The sequence below is a fragment of the Tauraco erythrolophus genome, chromosome 4, assembly GCF_009769465.1.
Source record: "Tauraco erythrolophus isolate bTauEry1 chromosome 4, bTauEry1.pri, whole genome shotgun sequence".
NCBI classification, from domain to species: domain Eukaryota; kingdom Metazoa; phylum Chordata; class Aves; order Musophagiformes; family Musophagidae; genus Tauraco; species Tauraco erythrolophus.
Window position 1 is genome coordinate 3,236,865 of NC_141468.1, and position 26,894 is coordinate 3,263,758.

The window sequence follows — 26,894 nt, forward strand, 5'->3', positions numbered from 1 at the left end:
ATAACACTGGGAGTGCATCTCCTCCAGGAGAGAAGGAGGTGGTCTCTAAGCAGACACCCCAGTCTGCTGGGATCTAGGGAGGATTTAGGGCTATGTCCACAGCTTCAATGGATTTCAGTCGTGCTTGGAGCACCTCAGTGGCTTTGTGGGTTTGATGCCTAATGGCCAGAGCATCGAAATGCTTCCAGACGAGACCGGGGAATGCCTCGTTGCCAGTCATTGAGCTGAACTGGACCTTGGGGCTTAATACAGAGCTGGCTGCTGCGGTGGAAATGCTGTCTGGCTCGTTTTGTAACTAATGAGCACTGGCAGACAGGCAGAGCTCGGGAGAATACAAATAGGAAGCCACTTAATTGCTTCCTGGTCAGGAACGGTCTGAAAGCATCCTGGCCTGTCTGGTAAATGACCTGAGATGGCTCATTGTTTGCCTGGCCCAAGGGACCAGTACCTGTTAAGAGACCTGATATCTGCTGAACCACCTGGCACAGAGGCAGCTGCCGGAGTATCCAGCAATGTGTGTTGCATTTGGAGGATGAAATCCCCATGGATCCCTGTGCTGCTTGCTGGGTCTGGTGTCTCCAGCATGTTCTCCCACCTACCCCCAGCCCATGTTCCAGGCAAGCCAGTTTACTGGACCAAATGACACACGTGTACTGTCTTCACACTCCCATGGCATCCCCTGTTCCCCCCCACCCCTTCGTTATGTGCTGGTTGAGATGTCATATATGTGCTGGGTGAGGTGTCCTGGAGCAGACATCCTGAACTGTTGTGGCACTGAGACAAGCCATAAATATTCATGAGCGGGGAGGCTGCCAGTGTTGCATCTACCAGGATTCAGAATTTGCTGTGAACCTACTGGAAAACTTGCTGAGGAGCTGGAGGGCTCAGTGCCCTCTGCTCGGTGGTGAAGTGGGGCAGGAAGGCAGCCCAGGGTTCAGCCCTTCTGGTGGGCTATCCCAATCAGACAGACCTTTTTGCCTCTCGGAGCCTTGGCAGAGTTTGGCCAGTCCTGCTGGCCACAGGTCTCTGTGCCTTCCACTTCAGGAACTGGAGGGACCTCAACCTCTTGCTCAGGTGGCATTCCCTGGGACACTCTGGCTCAGTTTCCTGCTGTACAGTGCCGCCATCATTTATCTCCTCTGGTAGACTCCTCTGATGTGTCTCTCGTGCCAAGCACAGGACTCACTTTCCCAGTTCTCACCTCTTCTCTCTTCCAGCCCCCTGCCCAAAAATGAAGGGCCTACAAATCAGATCATATCTCCTCCTCCCTCAACTCCTATCACACCCCTGGTATTTCTGGCACTTGCTCCCATCAGAAAGCAGATCTTGAGAAGCTCTGTGTCATCCCAATTCCTTAGGGAAGGGACTGGGGATGGCACAGCCCTCAGTCTTTACTTATCTCTGCCAAGGTCCTGATCTGCAGAACCAAGGAGGAGATGGTGGACTCATTGTCCTCTCCAGATCTGCCCATTTTAGCACATCTTTTCCATCGTGCTTTATCAACTGTCATTGGGTTTGTTTCCAAAGGGTATCAATCTTCAGACTAGGAGACAGCTCCAGACTAGAGGGGCTTTGTCTGTCGGTACAGATTGCTCTTCCTCTCTTCTGTCCCCTTTGACAGAGGATTTCCTGCTGAGCTTCAAATTCTCCCCCTCTGATCTTGCAGAGCTGCTCTGAGCAGCCTCTTGGCTTCTGCAGCAAGACCATCTCTGGCCACAAACCTCTTTCCCACGGGAGACAACATTTGACAGTCCACTGTTCAGCTCAGGAGCTGGTTTTGTTGTCCGCTGCACAGAAGAAACACTTCTCAGCACTGGAACAACTGGATAATATCTGCAAGGATAACAGCCTTGCAAAACCCAAGACTTTCAGAGGTAGCTTTCTGCCTGCCAGTGTGAGAAATGCCCTGGAGCTTCAGGGTCCTTCTCACTGCCGTCTGTGTGTTTGTGGCCCTTGAGGACACCCAGGCTGGGGAAGGATGGCGTCACGAGTGTGTTGTGACAAACACAGATTTACATTCACTCCGTGGCCAGAAAGATTTTTGTCAAATGGCACTTTGAACAAATGCTGCACGTATTTGCCGTGTTTCTCTAGAGAAGCCATCTTCTCACTGACTCATCTCTCTCACAAGTTTCTACTGTCTATTTTTAACTTCCACCTTTAATTCTTTCTTTTTCTGTCCTGTACTCATGCCTATTCATTGAGTGGGTTCTTTGGACAATGGAAACTATTTGGTATCTTGAAGCCAAGCCCAGCTCTTCACTGCCCGTCCAGACTTCCACCCAGTTCCCAATGACCTAACATGACTCAAAAGGCTGACAGGACTGAGATTCATTTCCAGCCTTCCCAATGCCATCTTCAGTAGTGCTCAAAACATGCCATCACCTTGAGTGGGCCTATTTTACCAGCCTTTCATTGCCATCTGCAATGCTTCTTTCCATCCTTTCCTCTACAAGCACTTGGACACCAGGAGGATGAGGATGGGATGTGTTCACTACCATCCAGGCATGAGAACCTGCTAAATCAATGAGTCTTGAGCAGGTACTGGTGGGAAACTTTGCTACCAACATGGGCTGTTTGGACCATCCTATTTGTAGTCCTTCCATGAGTCTGCTGAGCAGATGAGCATGGCCAGCTTCCAGGATCGTATGGTCTGATTGCACCAAGAGACTCTTTGCCAAGCAAACAAATACCGGTGTTACTCTGTCATATGGGCTGGTGCCAGAAGCTCTCTCCCTCTGTAATCATTGTTGCTGGCATGCCAAGCCTGCTCCCCTCCCCTGCACTGTGGCCTTTACCTTCTCTTTGCTGATACACCCACCTCCAGGTGATTTTCTTTTTTTTTCTCTCTTTGCCTGTACAGCATCTTGCCATCATGTGGGCTGAGGCTTCCCACTCTCCAGATGGCCTGGGCTGCAAATGGACTGACTGGGCTGGTACCCATCACCCATGGACCAGCCTGGAGCACTTTTAAGGGAGACTTGTGCCCTTGTGTACATCCAATGCTTTCATTTCCTCAACACATCTCACAAGTTTATCAATTCCCATGGGATCAGCTGCGTTCCTTTCAGATCTTCTTCATGTGCTCTGAGAGGATCCTGTTTTTTTTACCTTTTTTTTTTTTCCCCTCATAGTAGGAATTGTTGATTAATGCAGAGCACAGGATGAATTTGAGACTGATCCAGTGGGGCAGCAGAAAGGTCTTCGCCATCACCCACACTGTCCAGAAGGCAAAACGCTGTTTCTGTGTGTATAGTCCATGATCTACCATCCAGGGGTGCCTTAGAATTGCACGGAGGATAGCTGTGATCAGCCAGCCATAAGCTGGAACAGGGCAGCTGTCCTACCACCACCAGGCAAAATTAAACCAGAAATAGAAAAAGGACAGAAAAGTCACATCCCTCACTGTCAACAAGGAGCCACGATTTTCTTACCTGTCACTTGTCAGGTGCTCAGTGAATCAGCTCTGCCCATAATAGAGCTGAATCAACTAGTCTGGGAGACTTGGGAAAGCCTGTGTTTGCTCCTGGCAAGTACTCCAGCGTGGTCATAAAGCAAGAGTATTTATGATTATGGCACTGAACTCAATCAAATAGGGTTGATGATGTCTCCAGATGATTTGTGGCAGAAATACTTCACCTGGGTGTATGATTTCCCTTTACAGCAGATTTTTGAAAGCCAGGTCCACTCGCTTGAAATATACTGAGTGACTTCTTACTGTATAAAGGGAGGCTGATATTATTGCTATTGAGGGCAGGAAGGGAAAGAATGAGGGAAAAAAAAACATTTTAATACTGGAGTGGATTGTTGGTGGTGGTTTGTTGTTGGTTTGTTGTTTTTTTTTTTCACAAAGATAACTGGTGACAAAAGTGGAGAGAATCAATCTCAAAGATAGAGGGGAGCAGGGCAAGTTGCTGTGGTTTTGTTGGCCATCCTGCCTCTGCTTTCGACGTTTGTTGTTGACCGTAGCAAAAACTGTGGTGCGAGCTTAGCATTGCACCGACTAACACACTGTGCAATCAACCCTTACTCGACGCAATCACCGAGTAAGGGAGCTCAGTCATTTTCTTCTGCAAACGGGCAAGACAGTCAACAAGTCATAGAATCATAGAATCACAGAATGGTTAGGGTTGGAAGGGACCTCAAAGATCATCTAGTTCCAACCCCCCTGCCATGGGCAGGGAAATCCTCCACTACACCAGGTTGCCCAAAGCCTCATCCAACCTGGCCTTGAACACTTCCAGGGATGGGGCAGCCACAACTTCTCTGGGCAACCTGTTCCAGTACCTCACCACCCTCAATGTAAAGAATTTCTTTCTTATATCTAACCTAAATCTGCCCTCTTTCAGTTTAAATCTGTTGCCCCTTGTCCTATCACTACACACCCTTGTAAAAAGTCTCTCTCCAGCTTTCCTGTAGGCCCCCTTTAGGTACTGGAAAGTCATGGAGGAAGACAGAGGCATGGAGGAACAAAATAATGGATCTGAGTGTCTGCAGTGTGATAGGAGCTGCAGAAACATCACCTGTCTCTTTTGATATCTATTACTCGATGCTCCTGATTGCGTGGTCCTTTCTGTCTTTGTCTGTGATCCAGCGGGATGGTTTTCATGTCAGTGCTCCGCAGACATCTGTACAAGGCTGGGTAAGCTGGGGCAGCCTACCTGAGTTGGTGGGATAAAGGATTAAGTCTTCTTTTGTGCCGCCTTCTTCTCGAAGATGAACACTATCTTGTTCTGAGCCTTGCAAGGGTTTTGGCTTCGTGGGGGGGGAAAAAAGTGGCAAAAGCCAAAAGCAAGCCTCGATAACAAATCTGTTATCCGCTGTGTTTAAAAGATACATAATCGTTTAATTACCTTGAAGGAGGTTTTCATCTCTCCCTGCTCAGCCGATTTGCCTGCGCATGTGTTTTCCTTCCTCCCCCAAACAAGCTTTTTATTAAAAGGATTTTCATCTGCTGCCTCAAAAGAGAACAGAAGAAAAGATCTCGCACCAAAGTGTTTTATGTCGAGTTGTACGTGCTAATGACAGTAAAGCCCACATAAAAGAAACAACGGCTTCAAATATTAATTTGTCAAAAGCGATAGGAAGCCGTGTGAGCGGCATGCTGGTGAGCAGCTGCCGAGGAGCTGAGCGCTGCTTCGCTGAGTGCTTGCTCATGCCTTGTGCTTGCTCATGCCTTGAGCTCAATAAAGACCTGTCCCAGCAGCCTCTGCAGTGGAGTGCACTGATTTCACTCTGACCAGCCACTTGTCCTGCTTGGGGATGGGGTTTTGGGGGAACAAAGAAGAAGGGAGGAGAAAAAAGAAGGCAGGGAGTGACAATGACAGCTCAACCTGAACTGGTAACCATCTAAGAGATATTTGGACAATGCCCTAAATAACATGTTTTGACTTTTGATCAGCCCTGAAGCGGTCAGGCAGTAGGACTAAATGATCATTGTAGGTCCCTTCCAACTGAAAATACTTGATTCTCTTCTCTTCTATTCTCTTCTCTTCTATTCTCTTCTGTTCTATTCTGTTCTAAGTGATAATGCTCGTGTCTCCTCCTCATGGATTTTGTCTGTAGTAAACTCAGCAGTGCCCTTCTCCATCCTTCTGGTGCATCTCAGTATGGTTCAGAAAAGGCTTCGCTCTAAGGGTCTCCAAAACCAGACAGGTTTTCAGGGCCCCCAAATGTCCTGCTTTGCCCTCTTTGCAAGGTGCAGAAGGAAGGCACGGTGCTCACCTCCTCTCGAAATGCAACCCAGTGGAAGTGCCTGGGTGGCTGCACTGAGGAGGGAGTAGAGGACCTGCTGGGCCATCAGGTGAGCATGGTCAATACCTTACTCCCTTGCATGGACAAACCTTCTGGTGATGCGTCTTCAGCTGTTGCTGTGGCAACAGCTCGGTTTTCCTCCCGCTCCTGCTTCCAGCCTCCCTTAACCTGGCCAGAGAGGCAGTTTCTGGAATTGTCAGCATGGGGAGGAGAGAAAACCCATCTTTACTCAAATTAATGTCTCTCTTATTTCCCAGGGACTCAAATGACAGTTGCAGCCAGGCCAATACCAGAGCACCGAATTCTTCCCCGCTTGTCGATTATCCACTCACTTATCCTGGCACCTGTCTATCATTAAGGGGAGGGTGCGAGGTGTAGTTTCTATGGCAACTGCAGGCAACCTGCTGCCTTTGAGTGCTGTGAGCAGGCGGGGGGGACAGGCAGAAGAGGCGAGGGCATCAGGAGCAGCTTTAGACAGGCAGCTGCTGCGGGCAGCAGCAGCCACCCCATGCAGATGGGATCTGGAGTAGTGATGCATACATTTCACGGCACCTGCTTTTAAGCAGCATGGGGGTTTGGTGTTTATCATCTATTTAGCTCTTCAAAGTGCTTCCAAGCACGTGTGATGGAGTTCAGTCTTATCGGCATCCTGGCCAGGGAGAGGCAGGGGTAATTTGGGAGGAGGCTATAGCTGATGGTTTGGATCCAGCCATGCCTTGAGGCTCCTGGTGGTCTGGCATTTCAGGCTGTGGTATTTCATCCCTCATCCATCGTTTCAGGCCTTTCCCAGAAATGGAAATGTGTCGTGTAGTGGATACGTCCCCTTCAGAGGGGATGCTTCAGATAATAATAAGAGAAAATTGAGCACAGAAATTAGAGGCCAGGCAGAAAGAGTTCTCCTTGTTCATGGGGTCCTGTTAGAGCATGAAAATACTGCTCAGAGACAGGATCAGGTAGTGCTTGAGGCCACGGGTTTTATTTCAGCAGGTGAGAATTTTATCCCAGGCTCTGAGTTGGCTTGGACATATTCACCATTCTGTGTCCCTGTTTCTCTCACATCTTCTGATTTGGGTAAGCACTTTCTGTTAATAGGTGCTCGTACGGTACTTAGGACCTGGAGCTGTGATCTTGCAGTGGGGGGTGTTCATAAGAAGTCTTTGAGCATGTACAAACAATTAGATAATTTGCTGTTATTTGCAAGGGAGAGCCTGTGTGTGAAGTGGCTGCTTCTGTTATTTTTGGGTACCTTTTGTCATTTCTGAGCCTTTCTGCCCTGCAGTCACCCAGCTGGCAGGGGAAAAGGCTGGTAACTTGTTCAATTTCTGCAGTAACTTCTAGCAGGATTTCTGATTATTATGGTGGTGGACCTGCAGGAAAGCTGTCCTGGTGCGGGGCAGCTCCATCACGCCTCTCCTTGTTGAGACCTCCAACCAAATCACAATGGGAATGGACAGCTGATGGAAAAAGGCCTCCTATGAGTGGTTCATCCTACCTCAATACACCTCTTGTTTTCTTAGAGCTTGGCTTCTTCCAGCCACCATGTGAGTGACTAATGAAGGACCTGTTCATGTAATTTCTAGGAGCAAATCAGGGACATTAGTTTGAATGGAGATGTAAGAAACATCTGACACTCAATACTGTGTCCCTGCTAAATGTTACTCGTAACAGTTGGGCTGATCATATTTGTAATGCAAGATTATTTATCCCACAGGATAGAGTGATCTCAGAATGGAACAAGATAGTTTTCATCTGTCCCTGCCAACACAGCACCGTTGAAATAACATCAGGAAGAGCTTATGTTGTTTTGGTAGCCTGGCTCACTGCAATGGCATTGTAATGCCTCCAGTGGCTACAGGATTTTCCAGCTATCTGGACATCTGTTAGGACTGCTAGAATCTATATGGCACCCTGAAGTTTGAGGGAGGAAAGGCAATTCCCTATTCAGACTTAGTCCAGGATGATGGCCTGGCTCTGAAGCACGAAGATTTTGCTTTTCTCCATTGTAGCATCAGCTGAATTCACTGATTTGGGACATCTGAGGGTTTGGGACCTGGCCAAGGAGAAACATTCTCAGGATGTTGAAGCTGCAGATAAGAGGTGAGGCTGGAATGTGTCTCTTGCCCTGCTTGGGGCATCTCCAGGAGGCTGAGCCCAGACCCTCCTTCCCTGCCTTGTCTTTGAGCATGAGTCCATTTGCTTTGGCTTGGACATTATCTCGTGCTGTCACAGATCTCAATGAGGGGGAGGGAGACAAGAGCCATGATATCTTGGTCCTGACCTTCCCACTGTGGAAGCCAAACTATTACGACTGACTGGGCTTCTGTCCTGGTTTCTGAAGGAAGCGGGATTGCATCAGTGTGGCCTGTGTGTGCACCTCCTGTCCATCTGTTACTCTGTCACCTCTGTTGACTTCTGAACTCATTGGTCATTCTTGGCCTGGTTGGGACAAAATCTGGTGCTTTCGAAGATGCCAAGTTCCTACTAACTTTGTAAAAATAGGCAACTTTAGAGGAGAAATAGACTTTTGGTCGTCTCTTAGGAAGGAAGTGCTACAGTTTGGGCTCAACCCTTGCTAGACACCAGAAATACTCATGTGAGAGTGTCGTCATGAGACCCGCTGTTGCTTCTGAGGGAGCCTTTGTTGGAGAATGTCCCTTACACATGCAAATCTCATTTGTTGGCACAGATGTATAGGAAACCCTGCTTTGTTGAGGAATGACACATCAGTGTCATTGGTACCTATGTGGATGAGCAGTAAGGGGTATTATTCCAATGCTGAAAATTTTCAGCCTCATTGGACTATTGGGATGTCATGCATAAGTGTACAGTGCTTTGATGTACATGAAAGGTCCTGTGAAGTTCAAATTGAAGTCCTTACAGAAAGACAGAAGGCTGGTTAGGCAGAAGGATGCAGATTTATATTGTATGAATTAGAGAAGAAATTAATTACTGCTGTATAAGCTGCCTGTGCTCTGTCCTGTGCTTTCCATGGCTTTGCCCAATCCTGTTTTACTACGTGTGTTATTCTGAAGGGCTCTCTTACTTAACCAGGGTTTTTTTTTAACAAAGGACAGACTCAGTCCAAGTAAATACGGAGTAATCTGTCTCTTGCACATACACCACCTTCCTCAATGCACACATTCATATTACTTATAATTTCAAAACCAAGCAGTTACTCAGGAAACACCAGAACTCAGACTACTTGCACATCTCCAGTAGCTCCTCTCCTTTGAGCAGATGTACCTAATGACACAATCATCTTCTATTTTTGTCACTAGTCCACTCCCTTCATCCGGTGACCAGAAGGCTCCTGCTCTCTGGATCATTACTTTTCCCTCTGAGCACGTGTCAAAGCAGCAAAGGGCTGAAAAAAAGCGAACGTTGCGTCTCTATTTAAAAAGGATAAATGTGGTGCTTGGATAATTATGCCAGCCTGACCTTGATCCTTGTGAAATAATGGACCAGCTCAGAATGACTCTATTAATAAAGAATTAAAGGAGGGTAAAATCATTAATGTTGATCAGCAGAGATGTGTGGACCGACTTCAGAGGCAGAATAGTCCTAGGCTGGTGTCAAGCTCTCGGCAGACCTGGGTCATTTCCCAGCGCTGCCTGCATGGCCTTGGGGGAGTCACTTTGCTCCCAATCAACGAGCTTCAGCAGCGAGTCATGTGAGAGGAGGTTAGTTGTCTTCATTTAGCTTCTGCTTTTCGAGTCCCCACTCTCTGGCCATCAGCATCGCTCATTGCTCTCTAGCCTTCACAACACTGAAGCCAGGGACCCAAGAGGCTGTGGTAGCTAAGCTAATGATCTCCTATTGATCTGTTGGTCTCCCTTCCTCTAGCAGTGGTATCTGTACACAAATCTGTGCAAGCCACCGTTGAGGTATGTAGCTGCTAGAGTGCATGGAGCTTAAACGAGGCCAAATCTCTTCTACAGACTGAGCACCAGCATCCAGGGCAAACACCTTTTCCCATGTACCAGGATCTCTTGTGGTATCTGACAAAAGAGAGCTGGTATTGATCCTGGATGCATGGAAGACTCTTAACTAGAAAGGGGCCACCAGAAATGACAGCAATGCAAGGACTCAATTATTCCTTTGTTGTCTCTGCAGATGTTTACACTTCCTATAAATCCTTTTGCTTTCTCCTCATCAGCTGCCTTTAAAGTTCTGAGCGTTTTCTTCATGTATTATTACTTTTGCTCTGCCAATAAATAAGCACGCCATCAACCAAACTAACAACATTGTAAACTTAGGAAGTGCAGATAAAATATATGGTGCATTAAAAAATTCTTTGACCGGGTGAGCTTTTTTGTAGCTGGTTTGATTGCTGCTGGTGCCGATGTAAATTTAGGGAAAGTATATCCAGAAATTTATGGAGCTTGGAATCCTGCCTACAAAGCGTTGACCTGATTCCACTTTATACCCTAATAACGTTCCCCGGCACTGTTCGTGTAAATTTTAAATATAATTTTATGATGCCAAGAATTAGTGATGTAATAATGTAAACACAACGTGGACTGTAACTCACCCCTTCCCCTCCTGCACTGGGAATGCCAAGCTCCTTGCTACTTCCTTCTCCGGATTATCCTGAGGCTGGGAAGTTGTGCAAGAGTTTAAAAGTGATTCATGGAAGGAACCAGCTTGTCAGCCCTGGAGCCCAGAGCCCTCTGTTTGCAGCAGAACAAGCATCTGATTTCGCTGGAGTGCTGTCCCAGCCCTGATGTGGGGTGACCGTTCTGAGGTGTGAGAGAGAAGTTCAGGCAACATATTCCAGGCTGTCCCTGCTGCCTCTCATCTGCCAACCTGCAGTTTTCCTGCTTTTTATCCAAGTGAAACCTGATTCCTCTAAAGTCAATGACAAAAAGGAAAAGTGGGTTTTGTTTGTTTGCTTGCTTGTTTCCCCTCTCTTTTTTCTCCTTCCTCCCCTTCTTTTTCTTTCTCTTTCCCTAATTCATTTTGGGTTTTAATGTTTTCTAATCTAACTAACAGAACATCCAGATGCTGTGGTCTAGATATCTTTATATAAATTCAATCCCTGTCTCTGGAATCTCGCCCTCTTGACCTGATTACAGCACAGAGTGGGAGGGTGAGAAAGCCATAGGGAACACAGAAAATGCTACGCTGCATCTCAGCAGAGCAGACAAACAAGGATGTATTGTGTTTACGTAATATGTGAGTAAATAACAGTCTGAATATCATTTCTTATGGGGTCCTGAAGGGCTTGAGTGAGTAAGTTATGGTCCCCACTTAAGTTCACTTTGTGATCATGTTCCTTCCGGACAAGATGGCTTGGATAAGGCACAAAGATGGTTGAAGAATGAGGGATGTTGAAAGTCTTAAAAAAAAAACCCTGACATTGAGGATAAAGAAATATATTTTGATGGCAGAAAAAAAAGGGGAGCTGGATGCTTTGAGATGAGTAGTGGAGGAATTGGTGGTGGCAGCTGTGTCTGGTCCTGAGTGGAGATGTCTCCTACTCTTCTGGGAAAGGAAGAGTGAGAATTTGTTGCCAAGAGTTGAGTTTATCCTGCCAAACCTGCCTACAATGCAGTCAGCAATAGATGAGCTCTAGTTTCCTTCTCTAGAAAGTGGAGATCCAGCCAATGTTACCAGTATAAAAGAAAAATAGGAAGGATTCCCTCCTCTGGATGACAAGAGATGCACAGGGGAAGACAGGTGAACAGGGACACCAGTATAAGGTGGAGACTGTTGATAGGTGGATGGGTCATAGTATTAAACCCTCAGGGACGTTCTACCTCTTACCATGTAGGATGCCAACCATTCAAAACCAAGGAGACCCATTTTCCTTTGGGAAATGGAAAATCCTTTGGTGAGACTTGGGCACGTGATCCCAGCCATAAACAGAATGTGAAACTGTACAAAATAAGGTTAGGACAAAGCCTGTGCAATATCACAAGACTTTGAAGGATCCCTACAAGCTTCATACCTAGGAGAGAATGGTAACTCAGAGTCTCTGGACAGTCTTCAGCTTTGACTGGACAATAGCATGGTGAAATCCCCATGAAATCGTAACTATGTATGTATGAAGTACCATAAAGGAACCAAACTAATTAGTTCAGGGCTAAGACCACACAGCCTCAGAGAGATTTCATCGCCCTCTTTAGCAGAATTCTTGTGATGGCTCTCACTGGGGATTCGCTCAGGTATTGCTGTGATGAGGGTCATAACACATATGTGAGAGGAGAGACAGGGTTCTCATATTTCTGAGGCTTCATTATTTCTGCAAGCTACAGCAAAACACATTTGCAGGCATTCTACGAGGAGTTATAAATAAGGGAAATTAAACTACCATCGACCCAATGAGTGCAGCCCATTTCATGTGGTGTTTTCACGGCAAAAGCTTTCTGACTTGATAACTGGCAGAATTTGGTGATTTGATGTGTGCATCGCTGCTGATACGAGTAATTGGCAAAGGTGGAGGATATTATTTTAAAGAGACTGACTCATTTGAAAGTATTTAAGGAACAGAATGAAGCTACACACACAAAATGAATCAACAAGAGTCCGCTTTCAAATGTGTTGCCCTAGTACAGATTAAACTGGATTTAACTCCTCTGGAATCTGAACCAGCTTCGTTTAGAGCCAGGGAAAAGGCTTAATTTATTGTATACCAAAGACAAAAGGGATGGGATTGTGCCCTTCCTTGGTATGGTTGTTGGCAGCAAATGTTTTTATTTCCCCTACATCTTGTGAAAACTGTGCTCTTCCAACCTAGGCGATGCCCATTGCTGAAGAAGGGCGAAGAGAAGCTGGAAAATGCCCAAGATAACTCTTTTTTTTAAGGACGCCTCTGCTTGGGTCCTGCTGCAGGGTCTGCTCTGAGCAGGTTGATGTTTTACCCTCAAAAATACAAACCTGACCAGGTACCCAAAGCTGACAGGGTAGGGCTTGCCACAGGCTGCAAAACAAATATTACGTTTGAATTTGAACCCCGTACCTAGTCCAAGCTCTGAGGTTTTATGCGGTACATCGCCCAATGAAATTGCCTTTTTCCTCCCCCCCGTTTCAATTAGAAAGAACATTAGGTCAATCAGATAAAGCCACATTGGGAGGATTTCCTCTTTATGGCGCTTGCCTCTTCAATTATCTATAATGAACTTCCTCACAGCACTGCAAAGCTTTTTATATGCAAACGAATCCTGTTTTGGGGCTGCTGCAATCACTGCTTGTTAATGAACTTGAAACAAGTGTTATCGGAAAGGTTACAGCACCAGTGGTGGGGGGGGAAGGGGATAAAACTAGACAAGAAAGACCAGCCTGCAGAGCTGGGATTGGCCTGCAGGTAACATAGTGGACTATCTCCAACCCCCATCCTCCAACCCCCTTCAGAGGCTTTTCTGTTTGACAGACATCAAGCAAAATGCCCACTCTTGGGAAACGGCTGCTCAGCAGCAGATAGGGCTTTCCCATCCTCCTGTCCCACTGATTCACTCTGCCAATGCATCTCTCTCTCAACTCCTATAGATGGGGAAGAAAAAAAATGAAGAAGATGTTGCCAAGGTCTTGTTTTATGCCAGCAGAGAGAGGGGGAGCTGATTCAGAGGCCTCAGGGCGTGTTGGGCAGGTGATGGAGAAGATTCAGGGGGTGTTGAAGCCACGCAATCCCAAACAGTATTTCCACATGGCATCTGCTGGCGTGATCAGAACTGGAAACTCTCACTTATGTTTTAATTTAGCTTAGACCAGCTCCTTCCCCTGCCCTCTGGGTTTTTGTAGGTCTGTGTCACCCAGGGTTAAATTATGCTTCAGTTTCCCATGCTGAGTAGCTACTTAACCCTGCAACTAACCTTAACGCTGGTGTGCCTTGATAGGGTAGGACCATTGGACTCAAGGTTGAAAAGACTTTCTAGACTGTCAAGCCTTGCCCTTTTGTCAAGATAAACACTTCTATGACACTTTAACCGTTGTGTTTCAGCATCAGTAGTTCCCTGGAGACATTTCATCATGGGACTGGAAAACAGCAAGAGCAGAGAGTGTTCATAGAATCATAGAATGGTTAGGGCTGGAAGGGACCTTCAAAGGTCATCTAGTCCAACCCCCTGCAAGGAACAGGGATATCTCCAACTAGATCAGGTTGCTCAAGGCCTCGTCCAACCTGGCCTTGAACGTCTCCAGGGATGGAGCATCCACCACCTCTCTGGGCAACCTGTTCCAGTGTTCTACAACTTAAGTTGTTCTTCCAGTGTTCTACAACTCGTGTTGGAACATGGTGTAGCTTCTCAAGCACTCTTGAGGGTCAGACATAGCCTCTTTCTACACTGGCTGTGTCTTGTGCATGATGAGCCATAAGGCAACTTCCACTGCTCATATACTCAGCTTCCTGGAGCCTCCTTACTCATGTCTGCTTGTTAAAGTGCTGCTCAACACCAAAATCTCCAAGACTACAGAGAATCTTAGTGGTAAAGCCCATCACTGTAATGCAGTACCACATGGACTTGCCGCCCCCAATCCTTCCGCCATTGAGCCAGGTTAATGTGGTGGCGTATTAAGGCTCAGTCGTTGGTAGCACATATTAAGCCAGACCTTGTGTCAGATTAGCACAGACAAATTGCCTCCAGACCCAAGATGGTTCACCTCCATCCAGCTCCAGTGTCCTGGTTTCAGCGGGGACAGAGTCAGCTCTTTTTTTAGCAGCTAGAAGAGCTCCGTGGTTTGGATTTAGTCTGGGATTCACTATGAGAAGAATGTTGATACCAAACTGATGTTTATAGTTGGCACTGAGGCCTCAAGGACTTTTCAGCTGCCGTGTTCTTGCCAGTGTGCAGGAGCACAACAGGATATGGGGGGGAGCATGGCCAGGACAGAAGGTCCACGACTCTATGATTTGTACTTAGGATTGAGGGCCAAATTGGCCAACGAAGTATTCCATATCATGCAGCATCATGCCCAGTATAAAGTGAGGGTCAGCCGGAAAGAAAGGCCTTTGCTTTTCCGGGGCTCTCACTCGGACTCTCAGAGTGCTCTCTCTGTCTCGCTCTCTATTTTTGGGCCTCTCACTTGTCTGGGATTGCAGTATCAGGACTTAATCTGTTTCGGGATTGTTAATTCGGGACGAGACGGGACTTGGTCAACGGGTGGTGAGCGATTACACCGTACATCACTCGTTTGTATATATTTATCATTGTACATATATGTATATATTCATATATTAGTAGTAGTAGTAGTATTAAATTGTTCTTATCTCAACCCCCGGGTCTCTCTCCCTTTTCTCCTTTAATTCCCTTCCTCATTCCCAGGGCGTGGGACAGGGTGAGCGAGCGGCTGTGTGGAGTTTAGTTGCCGGAGCGGCCTAAGCCATGACATCCAGTGACTGTGTGCTTGGCTGTCCCAGTTCTAGTGTTAGCCTGGGCAAAGCCAACTGAAGTCCATCAGCATCTGTCAAGTACTTGCACCAGTAGCATCACCCTATAAGTGTAGATGAGAAACCAGCTTGCCCCAAAGGGTTCTCCAGTCTGGCATCCCTGCTAGGACAGACAGACCCTCTCTGGGGACTGAAGAAGGCTTCTGAGCTTCACTGCAGTGACGCACTGAGTGGTTACTGGGTTTTGTTCCTGCCCCTGGCCATGGATAGGCTCACACCCGCAGTGTGATGATTGATGGCTCTTGTAATTCTATTCCTTGTTGGTGTAACTGCAGATGTTACACGTCTAATCCATTTCTTTATCTTCCTAAGCTATTTGCTTCAGTAAGATGCTTCTACCATCTGCTCTAACAAGCTCACGGGCTCTCATAAGCCATAAATTCCACTTCTGAGCCTTTCAGTCCCTTTTCCTACTTTCCAGCCCCGGATCAATCATTTTCCTCCTACCATCCCTTGCCCACACCTACAGATTAAGCTTGCACCTCTTTATGTAAGTTCCCAGACTCTGCTTGCACCGACTGGACCTGGTTTTAACGTTGGGCAGGACAGGCAGAAACGGTGTTGCCCTCTGGACTGAACTGGGTGACTGCACCACCACGACACCATGGTGCTCTACAGAGAGCAGGCAGCGTGCCAAATGAAGCACAGAGAAGAAAAAGAGGGAACAGGCTTTCCCTTGGCATCTAGGAGTTGAAAAGATTTAAAAGAGGGGACGGCCAGGCACTCACAAATGATCAAGACAACATGGTCTATGCGTACAGCATGCTTATGTTTTGTAGCCTGTTGTAGCATCTTTTTAAGGAACCTCTTTTGTATAAAGCTGCCTTGGATTAGCCAGGCGAAGGCTGCAGTAATTTCCTGAAGAGTTGATAGCTTCCTAGAATGCATGAATTTGACAGCTTGGAGTTGTTTGATTGTACTATGAAGAAGCAATGCATTGCTACTCTAGCTAAAGCTGTGCAAATTAATGAGACTTTGGATACATCCTTCTGCATTGCAGCTTTGGGTGCCCAGACCTCTACCTGTGCTGGGGACCCACCAGGAGGCACTGGATGAGCCACATCCACTTGGCGTTGCTGCTTTTGGGAAATGGTGGCAAGCTTTTCCGAGAGATCTCCACAAATTGTGTAACAGTCGTTTCTGGATCTGTCTGTAATAGATATTCTGCCCCCTTCTAAGCCAAGACAAACTCTCTTTTTAACAGCCCAGACTCCGTAGCTTATAACATGTCTTGCTGGAGCTAACTGGAGCTGAACCTTTTGTACGATGGTGTGTTGGCTGTTCAGGAGGCAAGGAATTGTGCTCACATTTTTGCTTTAGTCACTTCTCATGTCATGGCATTGTGACTGGGCTAAGTTCCTGGAGGGAACATGATTGCTTTTGCACTACCTGGTTAAAGGAGTAGATATTAAAAAGCACCAGAAGTAGATTCCTTGGGTCCTGCAAGTTGAAAGTCCGTAGTGAGAACAAGGGAGATAGAAAAGGATGGTCTGTAAAAGAAATCCTTCCTCACCTGTTTATCTGAGCCTTCCAGTAATACTCCTTGAATACCCTTGTAGTAGGCTGAGGCCCAGGGAGATGCCAAGGCTTTGTAATTGGTTGAAGCGAAGCGTGAAGTGAGAAGGTTGAGAAGCATCAGAGGACTCCACCTGGGGCTGGGAAACCCATGTGCTGACTTGACGCCTTGTCTTCTCTCTCCCTAGGACTGTCCCCAGCTTCTGCAAGCAGAGAAGATCCTGGTGCCGGTGGAGGTGATCAAGCCCATCACGCTGAAGGCCAAGAACCTGCCCCAGCCGCAGTCAGGCCAGCGAGGCTACGAGTGCATCTTGAACATCCAGGGCAATGAGCAGCGGGTGCCCGCCTTGAGGTTCAACAGCTCCAGCGTGCAGTGCCAGAACACTTCGGTGAGCAAGCCCTGTGTGCTCGGGAGAGATACAGTGGCCAAGGAGGACCAGAAGTGCCTACGGCACTGTCCCAATGGGATCTAGGGTTGTGTCGCAGCCTTTTTTACCTTATTATCTACTCAATTCCAGCCACAGTCAAGGAGAGGCTAGTTGGTAGCTTACAAACATCTCTTTTTGCTCTTTGGTTTGGCTGGCATCGTGTTCTGTCCTTGGATCCCAGCATTTGGCCATGCTGGAGAACCTTAGTCATGACCCATAGGCATTATTATCAGCTTAACCTGCCCATATCCTCACTGCCCCAACCTTGTCTGTGTTCAAAAGGGTTTTCAAAGGGACAGATGTTCGTGTCAACACTGAGACTTGAGGTTATTATGTGGGGTTTTGGTGATGGGACATATAAAACCCCATATGAACCGTCCGGTGGACGGCAGCATGTAATGGGTCAAAAGAAAGGCAAGATGCTGAATGGTTGAGTCAGACCTTCCTCCAGCCACTGACTCAGTACATAACCTTTGGTTAGTCTCTTTGCCTCTGCCCACCTCCGCTTCCCCATCTGCAGTGCAGGAGCAGTAACCCCCCTCCCAGGGAGCCTGTGTGAGTCATGATGGTGTTGTCACCACAGCAGTGCCAGTTCTGGGAGCAAACAGTGGCATCTGCCAGGAGCTGTGTGTACGTGTAACAGCGATCTCTGCTTTTCCGGCTGCTTCTCCACGAGATTCATGTCTCCAAGACATGCATTTGAGTCATTCTCGTTGCTGCTACTGCGAGATGATTTATTAGTCAAAGAGCTAATTACAGGCTTTAGCCACTTCACTGCAGCTCTGCCACTCCACGCTGGGCAGCACTTGTTAAAATCCGTCACAACATATTCTGCTGCATTAAGCAGCGTGCGGAAGATTATAGGCAGTTAACACGTTTTACGATCTGTTGCAAACAAGCAGCTTCCCAATGACACTCTTGTTTTTGTTTCTTTGTCCCTCTCCCTCCCCCTGATTTTCATTACTGGTTAGTGACCTGTGAGCAGCCACGTTTGAGGTTCACAGCAATGGGTGACTTGAGAAATTAATAAGGCGTTACATTTTTTGAAAAAAATTTTTTTTTTTCCACAGTGGTGAAAGCCTGTGGCTAAAGGGATATTGTATGGACTTGGGCAGAGCCTACATATCTGTCCAAAGAGTCTTAGCAGGGAAGAGAACAGCCACCCTATAGAGTCATGAATTCTCTGGCCCACATAGGCACCAGCAAGAATTATCTCAGGATGATTTTAAGCATAGTGGGGCTGAGCGGGGGACTGACTGCCTCAGTAGTCCTCGAGGGTCCTTCTCAGCATCCGAGTTTGTGATATCCGATAAATGAGCGTGGTCTTGAGAGATAATGGTTGTTATTCCTATACTACCTGCATGCTCCAATATTATTCCCATACTACCTGCATGCTTGAAGAAGTTGCTAGTGCCTAGGTCTGGAGAAGTGGACTTCGATGAGTCCCCCCATGCATTTGCTCATGGGTTGGCTGAGTTCTGCGACAGCACCGTGTTGATTTTAGTGTTTGGTTTCCTGCCAGAACACTCAAGGCTGCTCCTGAGCTGCGCGGGGTGGCAAGGCTGAGTCCCAGGCTAATGCCGAGGCACTCGAAGACCTTGCTGCTGTGTGCTGTCTGTAGGACACCTGTCCTGTGTTTGGTGGTGGCTCAGGTGGACCTCTTTCTTCTCCAGGAAGAGAGGCTTATTTTGGAATAAACTCCACTCTTCTCTATCCTGTTTTCCACCTCCCCTCTCCCTCTCTTTCCTTCTCTTTTCTTTCCTTTTCTTCTCTTTTCTTTTGAAGGCACTATGACTCTCTGATTTGAGTTATTTTCTTGGCTTTTTTTTTTTTTTTTTTCCCCTGAGAAATGTTGTTTCATTGTTGCTCTGAATTTGCCAGACACTGAGAGAAAGAGATGTGGAAGGGAGAGCCAGACAAAAGAAAGAAACATTCAAACAGATACAAAAAGGAAATAGAGAAGCCCAGGCTCTGTTTGAGCAGGTGGCAGAGGACACGGACAATAGGGAAGGAGTGCTGTAGATACGTCTCTATCATGATTATTTCCTTCCCTGTCAGAATTAGCATTCAGTCTGGAGCCATGGCCATACAATGAGCCTCTGCTCCAAGGGTCACCTGGCTTTAGAAACAGCCGTATGAGCTTGTTTGCAAATTGAATCAGCCCCCTTCGACAGAGCTTTTTACTCAGCAGAGTTGCTGGATGAGAGACACTGAATGTAGCACCTGCATTGCAGGCTTGGAGAAGGTCCAAAGGAGGGTGGGAGGATGTGTTGTGATGGCGTGTCCCTGAAGGGATGCTATCCTGCCAGCAGATCTTTCTGTTGGTGATGCATGCTAGACTAAGCAATCATTCTTGGCTTGTTTTCTTTATAAGCATCAAGATCTAACCCCTCCCTGCCACGAGGCACCATTGAACTCAAACTCAGCTCTTGCAGAATAGCTTCTGCAAAATGCAGGTTTTTTTCTTGCTTTTACACAAGACAGGATCGGGAAAAAGCCTTAACTCTTGCTTTCCACTGCCTAGTCCTCTCCAGATTTACACCAAGGATCAGAACCATCTTAAGGAGGTACTTCCCTAAGTGTCTCCAACTTCAGTTAAAGGATGTCGTAAGGACACCCAGGTGGGACCAGCCTATCTGACAGTGTGTCAATAAATGTCATATCCAGCGCTGATGGTGCCTGGGTGCTCAGTCCAGTCTGTAGCCAACTCTATCTCTCCTCCTGTCTTTCCTGGAGATGTTTCATTTGATAACAGCAATAAGTCACTGCAAGCATCACGCTTCGGGACAATTGTTCTTGTCAAGTGGTTTGAGACTCTCAGCTCTGGGCTTTGTCCTCTATCACACCACCCAAGGCACGCAATTACCACTCAGAAAGAGCGTGCCTGCCATTCCTTATTGCACTTATGATAGCTCTGCCGACAGTCTGGACACAGAGTGATGGGAGGAAATGAAAAGAAGGAGAGCTAAGGAGGCATATAAATAAGTAAGTAAAAACGTCAGCAGGAATGGCTGAAATTGCTGGTTCTATTAGGGCAGAGAGCACTCTCCTTAGTGAGAAACAGCAGGAGCCCGAGCACTTGCAATCAGCTCAATATTAGCAACTTTTGGCATAAGGAACTGCGAGATGGGTGAGAGACGACCCACCTGACCATGCCATGATCATTGCCATTACCTGCTTCAATGACTAAGCCCACATTCTTGCTTGGTGTGAGCCTGCCCATTGCCTGCCCTTGGCACGCACAGGCAGCACACACTGATTTCTAGCAGCAAAATCTCTGCTGATACTTTGCCTCAAGTCCTTCACAGGTCTATGGCGTCATGAGACCTGGGATGGTACAGCTGAAAGTGCTGTGTAACTTAGGGATAAAAAAAGCAAATATGTCGTATTTGTCACACCATTGCACTTGAGCAAAAGATCTCAGCGGCATTCGATTCTGTGGTGTGGCTCACACAGTGGAGGGAGGGAAAAAAAGAAAACAAACCCGAAAAACAGAACTGGGGAAAAATGAGCTATTCACAGAAATCATGGGAAAACACACTTATGGGTGGCTAAAGGAAGACAAGCACAGGGCTGTGAGTTTTACATCCACTTCTCAATTATTACAATGCATTATTATTATTTATATACATTCAAGTATCACAGAGAAACTGCGATCATGATGTGGGCTCTATGGTCGTGGGTGATACCCAGACATAAAAATTGAGTCCCAGCTCCAGGAAGCAAAGAGTCCAAGGAGACGAGATGACTGTGGCCAAGAAGTTTTCTGCCTCCAGTTTCTGCCTGGAAAATTGATGCAAAGAGGGATTAAATGATTTGCACAGGATCACACAAGGAGTTGATGGCAGAGCCAGGTACAGGAATCAATCCCCGGGCCTGAGCTCTAATCACAAATGTGGTGCCAGGGAAAACAGACTAACACTAAAAAACTGCTAAAATGCTGTTTATCTGAAGATGTTTCCCTCCTGTTGGACATGCTTGAGATACAAAGGGGAAACATCGTGCCACCACTCTTATTTTATTGTCCTAAGTGTGCCCAAGCCAAACTACCAAAGGGCTTTACCCGGTGTGTAGATTTGCACAAACTTCATGGCTCAGAGCTCTGTGAAGCTGAGTTCCTCTAATGCAGGAACAAAATGCCCAAAAGCGTCAGGAATTTGCAGATTTCTGAAATGCAAAGCATCTTCCCACGAAGGCAGCTAATGTTTGCATAGCCATTGCAGAACTGATAGCTGTGATTTTGCAGCCACCCTCTTGGCCCGAGGATAGTGAACTTCCAGTAGACAAACAGTCAGTGTGTTTGTAGTAGCTTGTCTACAATATGTTAAACTGCTCACGACACGGCAGAACGGCCAGGCGATGCGGTGGGCTCATGTTGCAGGAGTATTTGATACTAGCAAAGAGTTTAAGAGACAAAGAGCTGGTATTTGTGAGTTCAAAACACGCTGTGTTACTCCTGTGAATTACAACAGCTCCTTCTAGCAGCATTTTGGCTTTTCCTGATGAGAGCCAGTCTGCCTTTTTGGAAGAGCAGCCTCTCTTTCTCAGTTTGAGCCTCTAAATTGCTTGTAATTTTCTGCTTTGATTTGATTTGCATGGTGGGAATCCAGATTTTGCAGACTTAGGGGTCAGATTTACACCTTTTCAGCAGTTTTTCCTCTGCTAGAGAAAGTCGTGCAAGGCAACGCACGCATACAAGCCCTAATGGAATGAATGCTCTTAGCAGGAGTATCCGGGAAGCTCTGCTGTTGGTCCTGGAGATCGATACACCATCTCTTCTTTTCTTCTCAGAAACATATTTCAATCGTATTGTTACAGCAAAGCGAATCCTTTGCAAAGACTCCTGTTGAGTTCAGTGGGCTTTGAACAGGGGTCACAACCAGTTAGCAGCTCCTGTGGTCCGAAGGGGACGGAGCATTTACTCGCTGTTACTTTGCAAATTGCTCTGTTTCACTGCAGTGCAGCCCATGAGCTGTCCGAGCAGATCGGGCACGGAGAGCATCCTCATTCCAGCCCCCAGCTGGCTTCATCCTTGGAGTTCTTCCATGAGAATCCTGTTGTTTATTCCCTCGCATCCGCTTCCAGTTCTGGATCAAGTCTGCTGAATTAACAAGTCTAATATATGTTTGCCCCCGGTGCCGCAGACAGAGAAGTTCTAAAATCCCAGCTGGGCTCCTGCTGCTGGCGCTGGGATCCACAGTGGGATGAAAGGCTCTGGGGGACTCCAGCTGCCTGTCCCTTGGCAGCCCTGTCTGGGCTCAGCTAACAGATAAAATCCCAAAACACACACACACACACACACACACACACACAGAGCTCTGCTGAGGCAGAAAGTAGCCCTTTCTCAGGCACCTACAGACCCAACTTCTGACTTAAGGATGACCAGTGGTTCTGTAGAGATGCTCTTTCCCATTCTCAATTATCATTTGCAAAGTGCTCCGCAAAGCAGGAGTTTGCAAAGCTCCCGAGTGGCAGAAGATTAATTATTCTCTACTTTTCAGGCGCTCTCCTTCTCTCTCCTGTCTCCCCATCCTTACTCCTAGCTCCAAAAAGCTGTGAAAAGCCAGCGTTGTGAGTCCAAGTGGCTCTGCATCATCTTGCATCTCGCTGGCAGTGACACCGAGAAGTGTCATAAAAATGCTAATACTGAACGAGACTGGCGGGTACAGCCCTCCTGCAAAGGACTCTGCTAACCTGCTGCTCTTCACTTCCATGGTAACCACAAAGCTTACACCCAGAAATACCCTACAACTAGATGGTAATCACAGGGGCTGGCAGATTAGTGGCTAATTGTGTTTAGTTTGTCCAAAGAGAAATCACCGTGCAACTAACACTCACTCTGCTATAATGGACAGAAATCACTATATACGATTTACTCTGCAATTATACGGCAATTAACGGACGCAGAAAAACCTACCCCTGAAAGCTCAGAACTTTGGCATCTCTGTGGAAAACCACACGGAGGCTTTGAGCGATGGGGAACTCTTTAGTGGTCTCTAAGACATACCCAAACAAACCAGACAGCTTACTGAATTATATTTAACCTTGCAGTGGGGGAAAGATATTTTTCTTTAAAAATGAGAGCTTATCCCACTAGAGATCCCATTGCAGTTGGAGATTCCTGATCTCAGGAGGGTAAATCCTTATGTGCCCTGCGATCAGAAATAGCAGCAGTTATGAAATGTCTCTCCTCTTCTTGCCTTGTTCCCATTCTGTCCTTTAAGCAACCACCTCCTCTCCCATTGCAAGGCTTTTGCCTTTTGGTGAAGGTGTTGGACGGGAGCTGTCAATGGAGGTGGGCAGTGGGACCTGATGGGCAACTGAGTGAACCCTCTATGAACTGGCTTACGATAACCCAAAATCTAACTGAAAAAATACACTGAGCACCATGTGTCAGAGCTCCCTGAGTGGAGAGGGCCAACAGAGATAGGCTTCCATTTCCCTCGTTAAGGCCAGATCTGTGTGCCTCGACTGTGCCTGACAAGTGTTTGTTTGAGTCTGTCCAACTCTCTCAGAAGATTTCTACGGCTTTCATAATACATATTTTCTGGAAACTGGATACCCCCTACTCCAGCTGAAGCCTTTCTGATTCTGAGTAAGGAAAAATAATTGCCTCCTGGGTCTTACGTATGTAACAAACTCTATCTAGTACATCTCCAAATGAGATTTGCTTGTTTTTTTGGCAACAATATGGCATTGTTGATTTGCAATCTGTTTGTGATCTTCAGCAGTCCCCAGACCCTTTCCTGCAGCACTGGCCAGTCACTCCAGTTTCATGTTTGTTCGCATTGATTTCTCCTGCTGAAGAATAGCCGGTGCTTGCCTGTATTGAATTTCACTTTGTTGATTTTGGCTGGGTTCTGCAATTTGTCAAGTTTGTTTTGAATTCTTAACCCTGCTTTTAGATGTTCTTGCACCCTCTCTCCCAACAGTGTCATTCATGAAATCTGTAGTCTGTCATCCAAGTCAATAGTGAAAATATTGAATAATGCCAGACGCAGGACAATACTTCATTTGGAACACCCTCCCAGCCTGACATTGAATTATTTGACAACTATTTTCTTTTTTGGGGCAGCTTTTGCATATACCTTTATGGTGGCTTCTTTTAGATCATATTTCCCTAGTTTGTTTATGGGAATCTCCTGTAGGAGAGTAGCAAATACTCTACTGAAATCAAGATAAAGCACATCTGCTGCCTTCCCTTTATCTGCGAAGCCATTAAGCTTGTCAAAAAAGGAAATTAGATTGGGCTGACACAATTTGTTCTTGACAAATCTGTGCTGGCTGATTTTTATCACCTTATCATCTTGCAGGTGCTTATAAATTGATTGTTTAATAATTTGATGTACTTTCTTTCTGGGAAGCCAAGTTAGGCTGACAGGTCTATAATCACACAAAACGTCAATTTTCCCCTTTTTTTGAGGTATTTCCATGATGTGTCTGTTCCCCGCTTTCTGAGACCTCACTCAGCTTCCAAGAGTTCTTCAAAATATCACTAGTGTAGATAACCTTACTTATGCACTCAAACGTCTATGGAGTATGCAGCAGAGGTATATTTGGATGGTAGACCCACAATGTGTAATGTACACCCAAGAGTTGGGAAAATACTCTTCAAAGCTGTGCTCAACACCTAGAAGGTAGATTTCCAAGGTAAGCCCCATCACATGCAAATACACTTAAATCACGGAATATTCACCTAAAGGGTAAGTAGACCATTGAGAAGAGCATGGCTTGCTCTGTTGAGAACTACAACTTTGAGAGCATCCCGTGGCTTTCTGGCAGGTAATGGTGATTAGGGAGGTAGGTGACAGCTCCATTTCCCTTGTTCACAACTTGCAGTACCACCTCTTGCCTCGTCCCATCTACCTCTGGGCACCATGTGAGTTTGGGTGTGTTTCTTTTTTTTTTTTTCTCTCTCACTTCCAGTATTCGTACGAAGGGATGGAGATTAACAGCCTGCCGGTGGAGCTGACGGTTGTGTGGAACGGGAATTTCAACATTGACAACCCAGCGCAGAACAAAGGTAAAGAGTTATTTCAACTTGTCCTTGGAAGCGGTAACCTTAGCAACGGGCCACATCGCTCCCTACACTTAACAAAACCGCCACCGTCTCCCTGTGCTGTCTGGTGCATACTTGTTCTCTGCACTCTGCAAATTGCCTTTTTTTTTTTTTTTGTGGGCTTTGTGTTTTGCCCCCCCCTTCTCTCTTTGCACCTGAGAAATACGATTCTCCCTCCCACTTGTGTTGCCTTCCCTCTTCCTTCATCATCTTTGCCTCCCGCTTCTCCCCACGATTTTGCCTCTTGTTTTTATGCCCCTCCTTCTCCAGCTTTCTCCCTATTTCTCCTGCAGTGATGCTCTTCAAGTTAACATGCCAGAAGATGGGGTGCTCTCTGCTCAGAGGCAATGTAGGAATGAGCAGGGGAAGGGAGAGGGGGAGGAGAAAGGCTGCGGCTCACCAGTGGGAAAAGTCTGAACGAAATCAAATGATAATAGCAAAGGACTGAAAACTACCTCCTGCCCAGAGCCTGGCTCTGGTTTATCTGCCACCAACGTCACGGGATGGATGTGCCCCTGACAGAGGGATATTGCACATCCATTCACAACCCTGGGGCAGGCATTTTTGCTGGAGATGGATGGTCCATTCACATCTTCTTCCTTCTTGCTCCTTACCCTCAGCCGCCCTGATGCCTTTCCCTTGGGCAACCTCTCCTCTGCTCTGCACTTACAGCTCAGATCCGCAGACTCTCTCCTTCTCAAATCACCACCTATCAGAAGTTTCTCCCTCCCTTGCTTTACCTTCCCTTTTCTTGGACACTTTCCACATCTTCTCCCACTCCATCTCTCCCTGTCAGGTACTCCCATGCTCCTCCACTTCATACCCACCCTTATGCTGAGGGGTGGTGGGTGAGGTTTCCACCAAAGCCACATTAAAGCTGGAGAGCAATGCAGAAGACAAATCTTCTCCCCACAGCATGACCCTTTCTCATCCTTCTCTCGCTGTACCCACCTCTGTGATGTCTTTCTCTGCTGGCTTGAATAACCACTGGTTTTAATACCCAGTCTAAATGCAAAAGGTCTTGCACTATCCTCCCCAAAACTGACTCTTGGACATTAAATCCACCCAGTAAACATAACAGACTGGACACCCTTGTCTAGCCCTGGCATCCAGCAGCATGGCACAGCGCATATTCACACTGCCAACCTCTGTCCACCCTAAAGCTGTCTGCGCCCCCTCCTGCTCTACAAACTGTGCCAAGGCATTGGCAGGACAGTGCTAATTTTCATGGGCCCAAACAGTGCCATGGACTGTGCTAACCTTTAATGGTGTGGGTTGGAGCTCTGTGTTTGGGCACTTGCCTCACTCCTGCTCGGTTTCCCTCTACCATTATAACCTGAGCATTCCTGATGCAACACGGTGCACACCAAGAGTGTGAACATGTTTTTGGGCATGTTGAGCTGTATTAGGCGATGTAGGAGTAAAATCAATCTCATAATCGTGATGGTTGTGTCTTTAGGCATGTCTGCGCTGGTAATGTGAACCAGACAGGGGGGTGAACTCAAGAAACATCTGTGGTGCTCAGTCTTTAGCGTGGTCCCTTACAAGTTCTTGAGTTATTCAAACCCAAAGCTTGTAAGTAATGACAAAGAAAAATTTGGGGAGTGGCATTGGCTCATGGCTATCCCACATGAGTAGTTTGGATGACACCATGATGTTTTGGGTCAGGAGGAGAGCTTAGACATGTGCACATGGAGATACCACATGGAGGCATGGCAGATGTTTTTGAGGACACTGAGAGGTTTTTAGTGGC

The 26,894-nt window shown here is 46.8% G+C and overlaps 1 protein-coding gene across 1 annotated transcript in view; it reads left to right on the top strand.

Annotated features, from left to right (window-relative positions):
• Window positions 1-26,894, top strand: part of PLXNA4 (plexin A4) — a 451,603-nt gene that overhangs the window by 340,576 nt on the left and 84,133 nt on the right. The window contains exons 9-10 of the mRNA XM_086611134.1: window positions 16,843-17,043; window positions 25,009-25,105. Of these exons, the coding sequence (XP_086467260.1) occupies window positions 16,843-17,043; window positions 25,009-25,105 (298 nt within the window). The remainder of the gene's footprint in view (window positions 1-16,842; window positions 17,044-25,008; window positions 25,106-26,894) is intronic.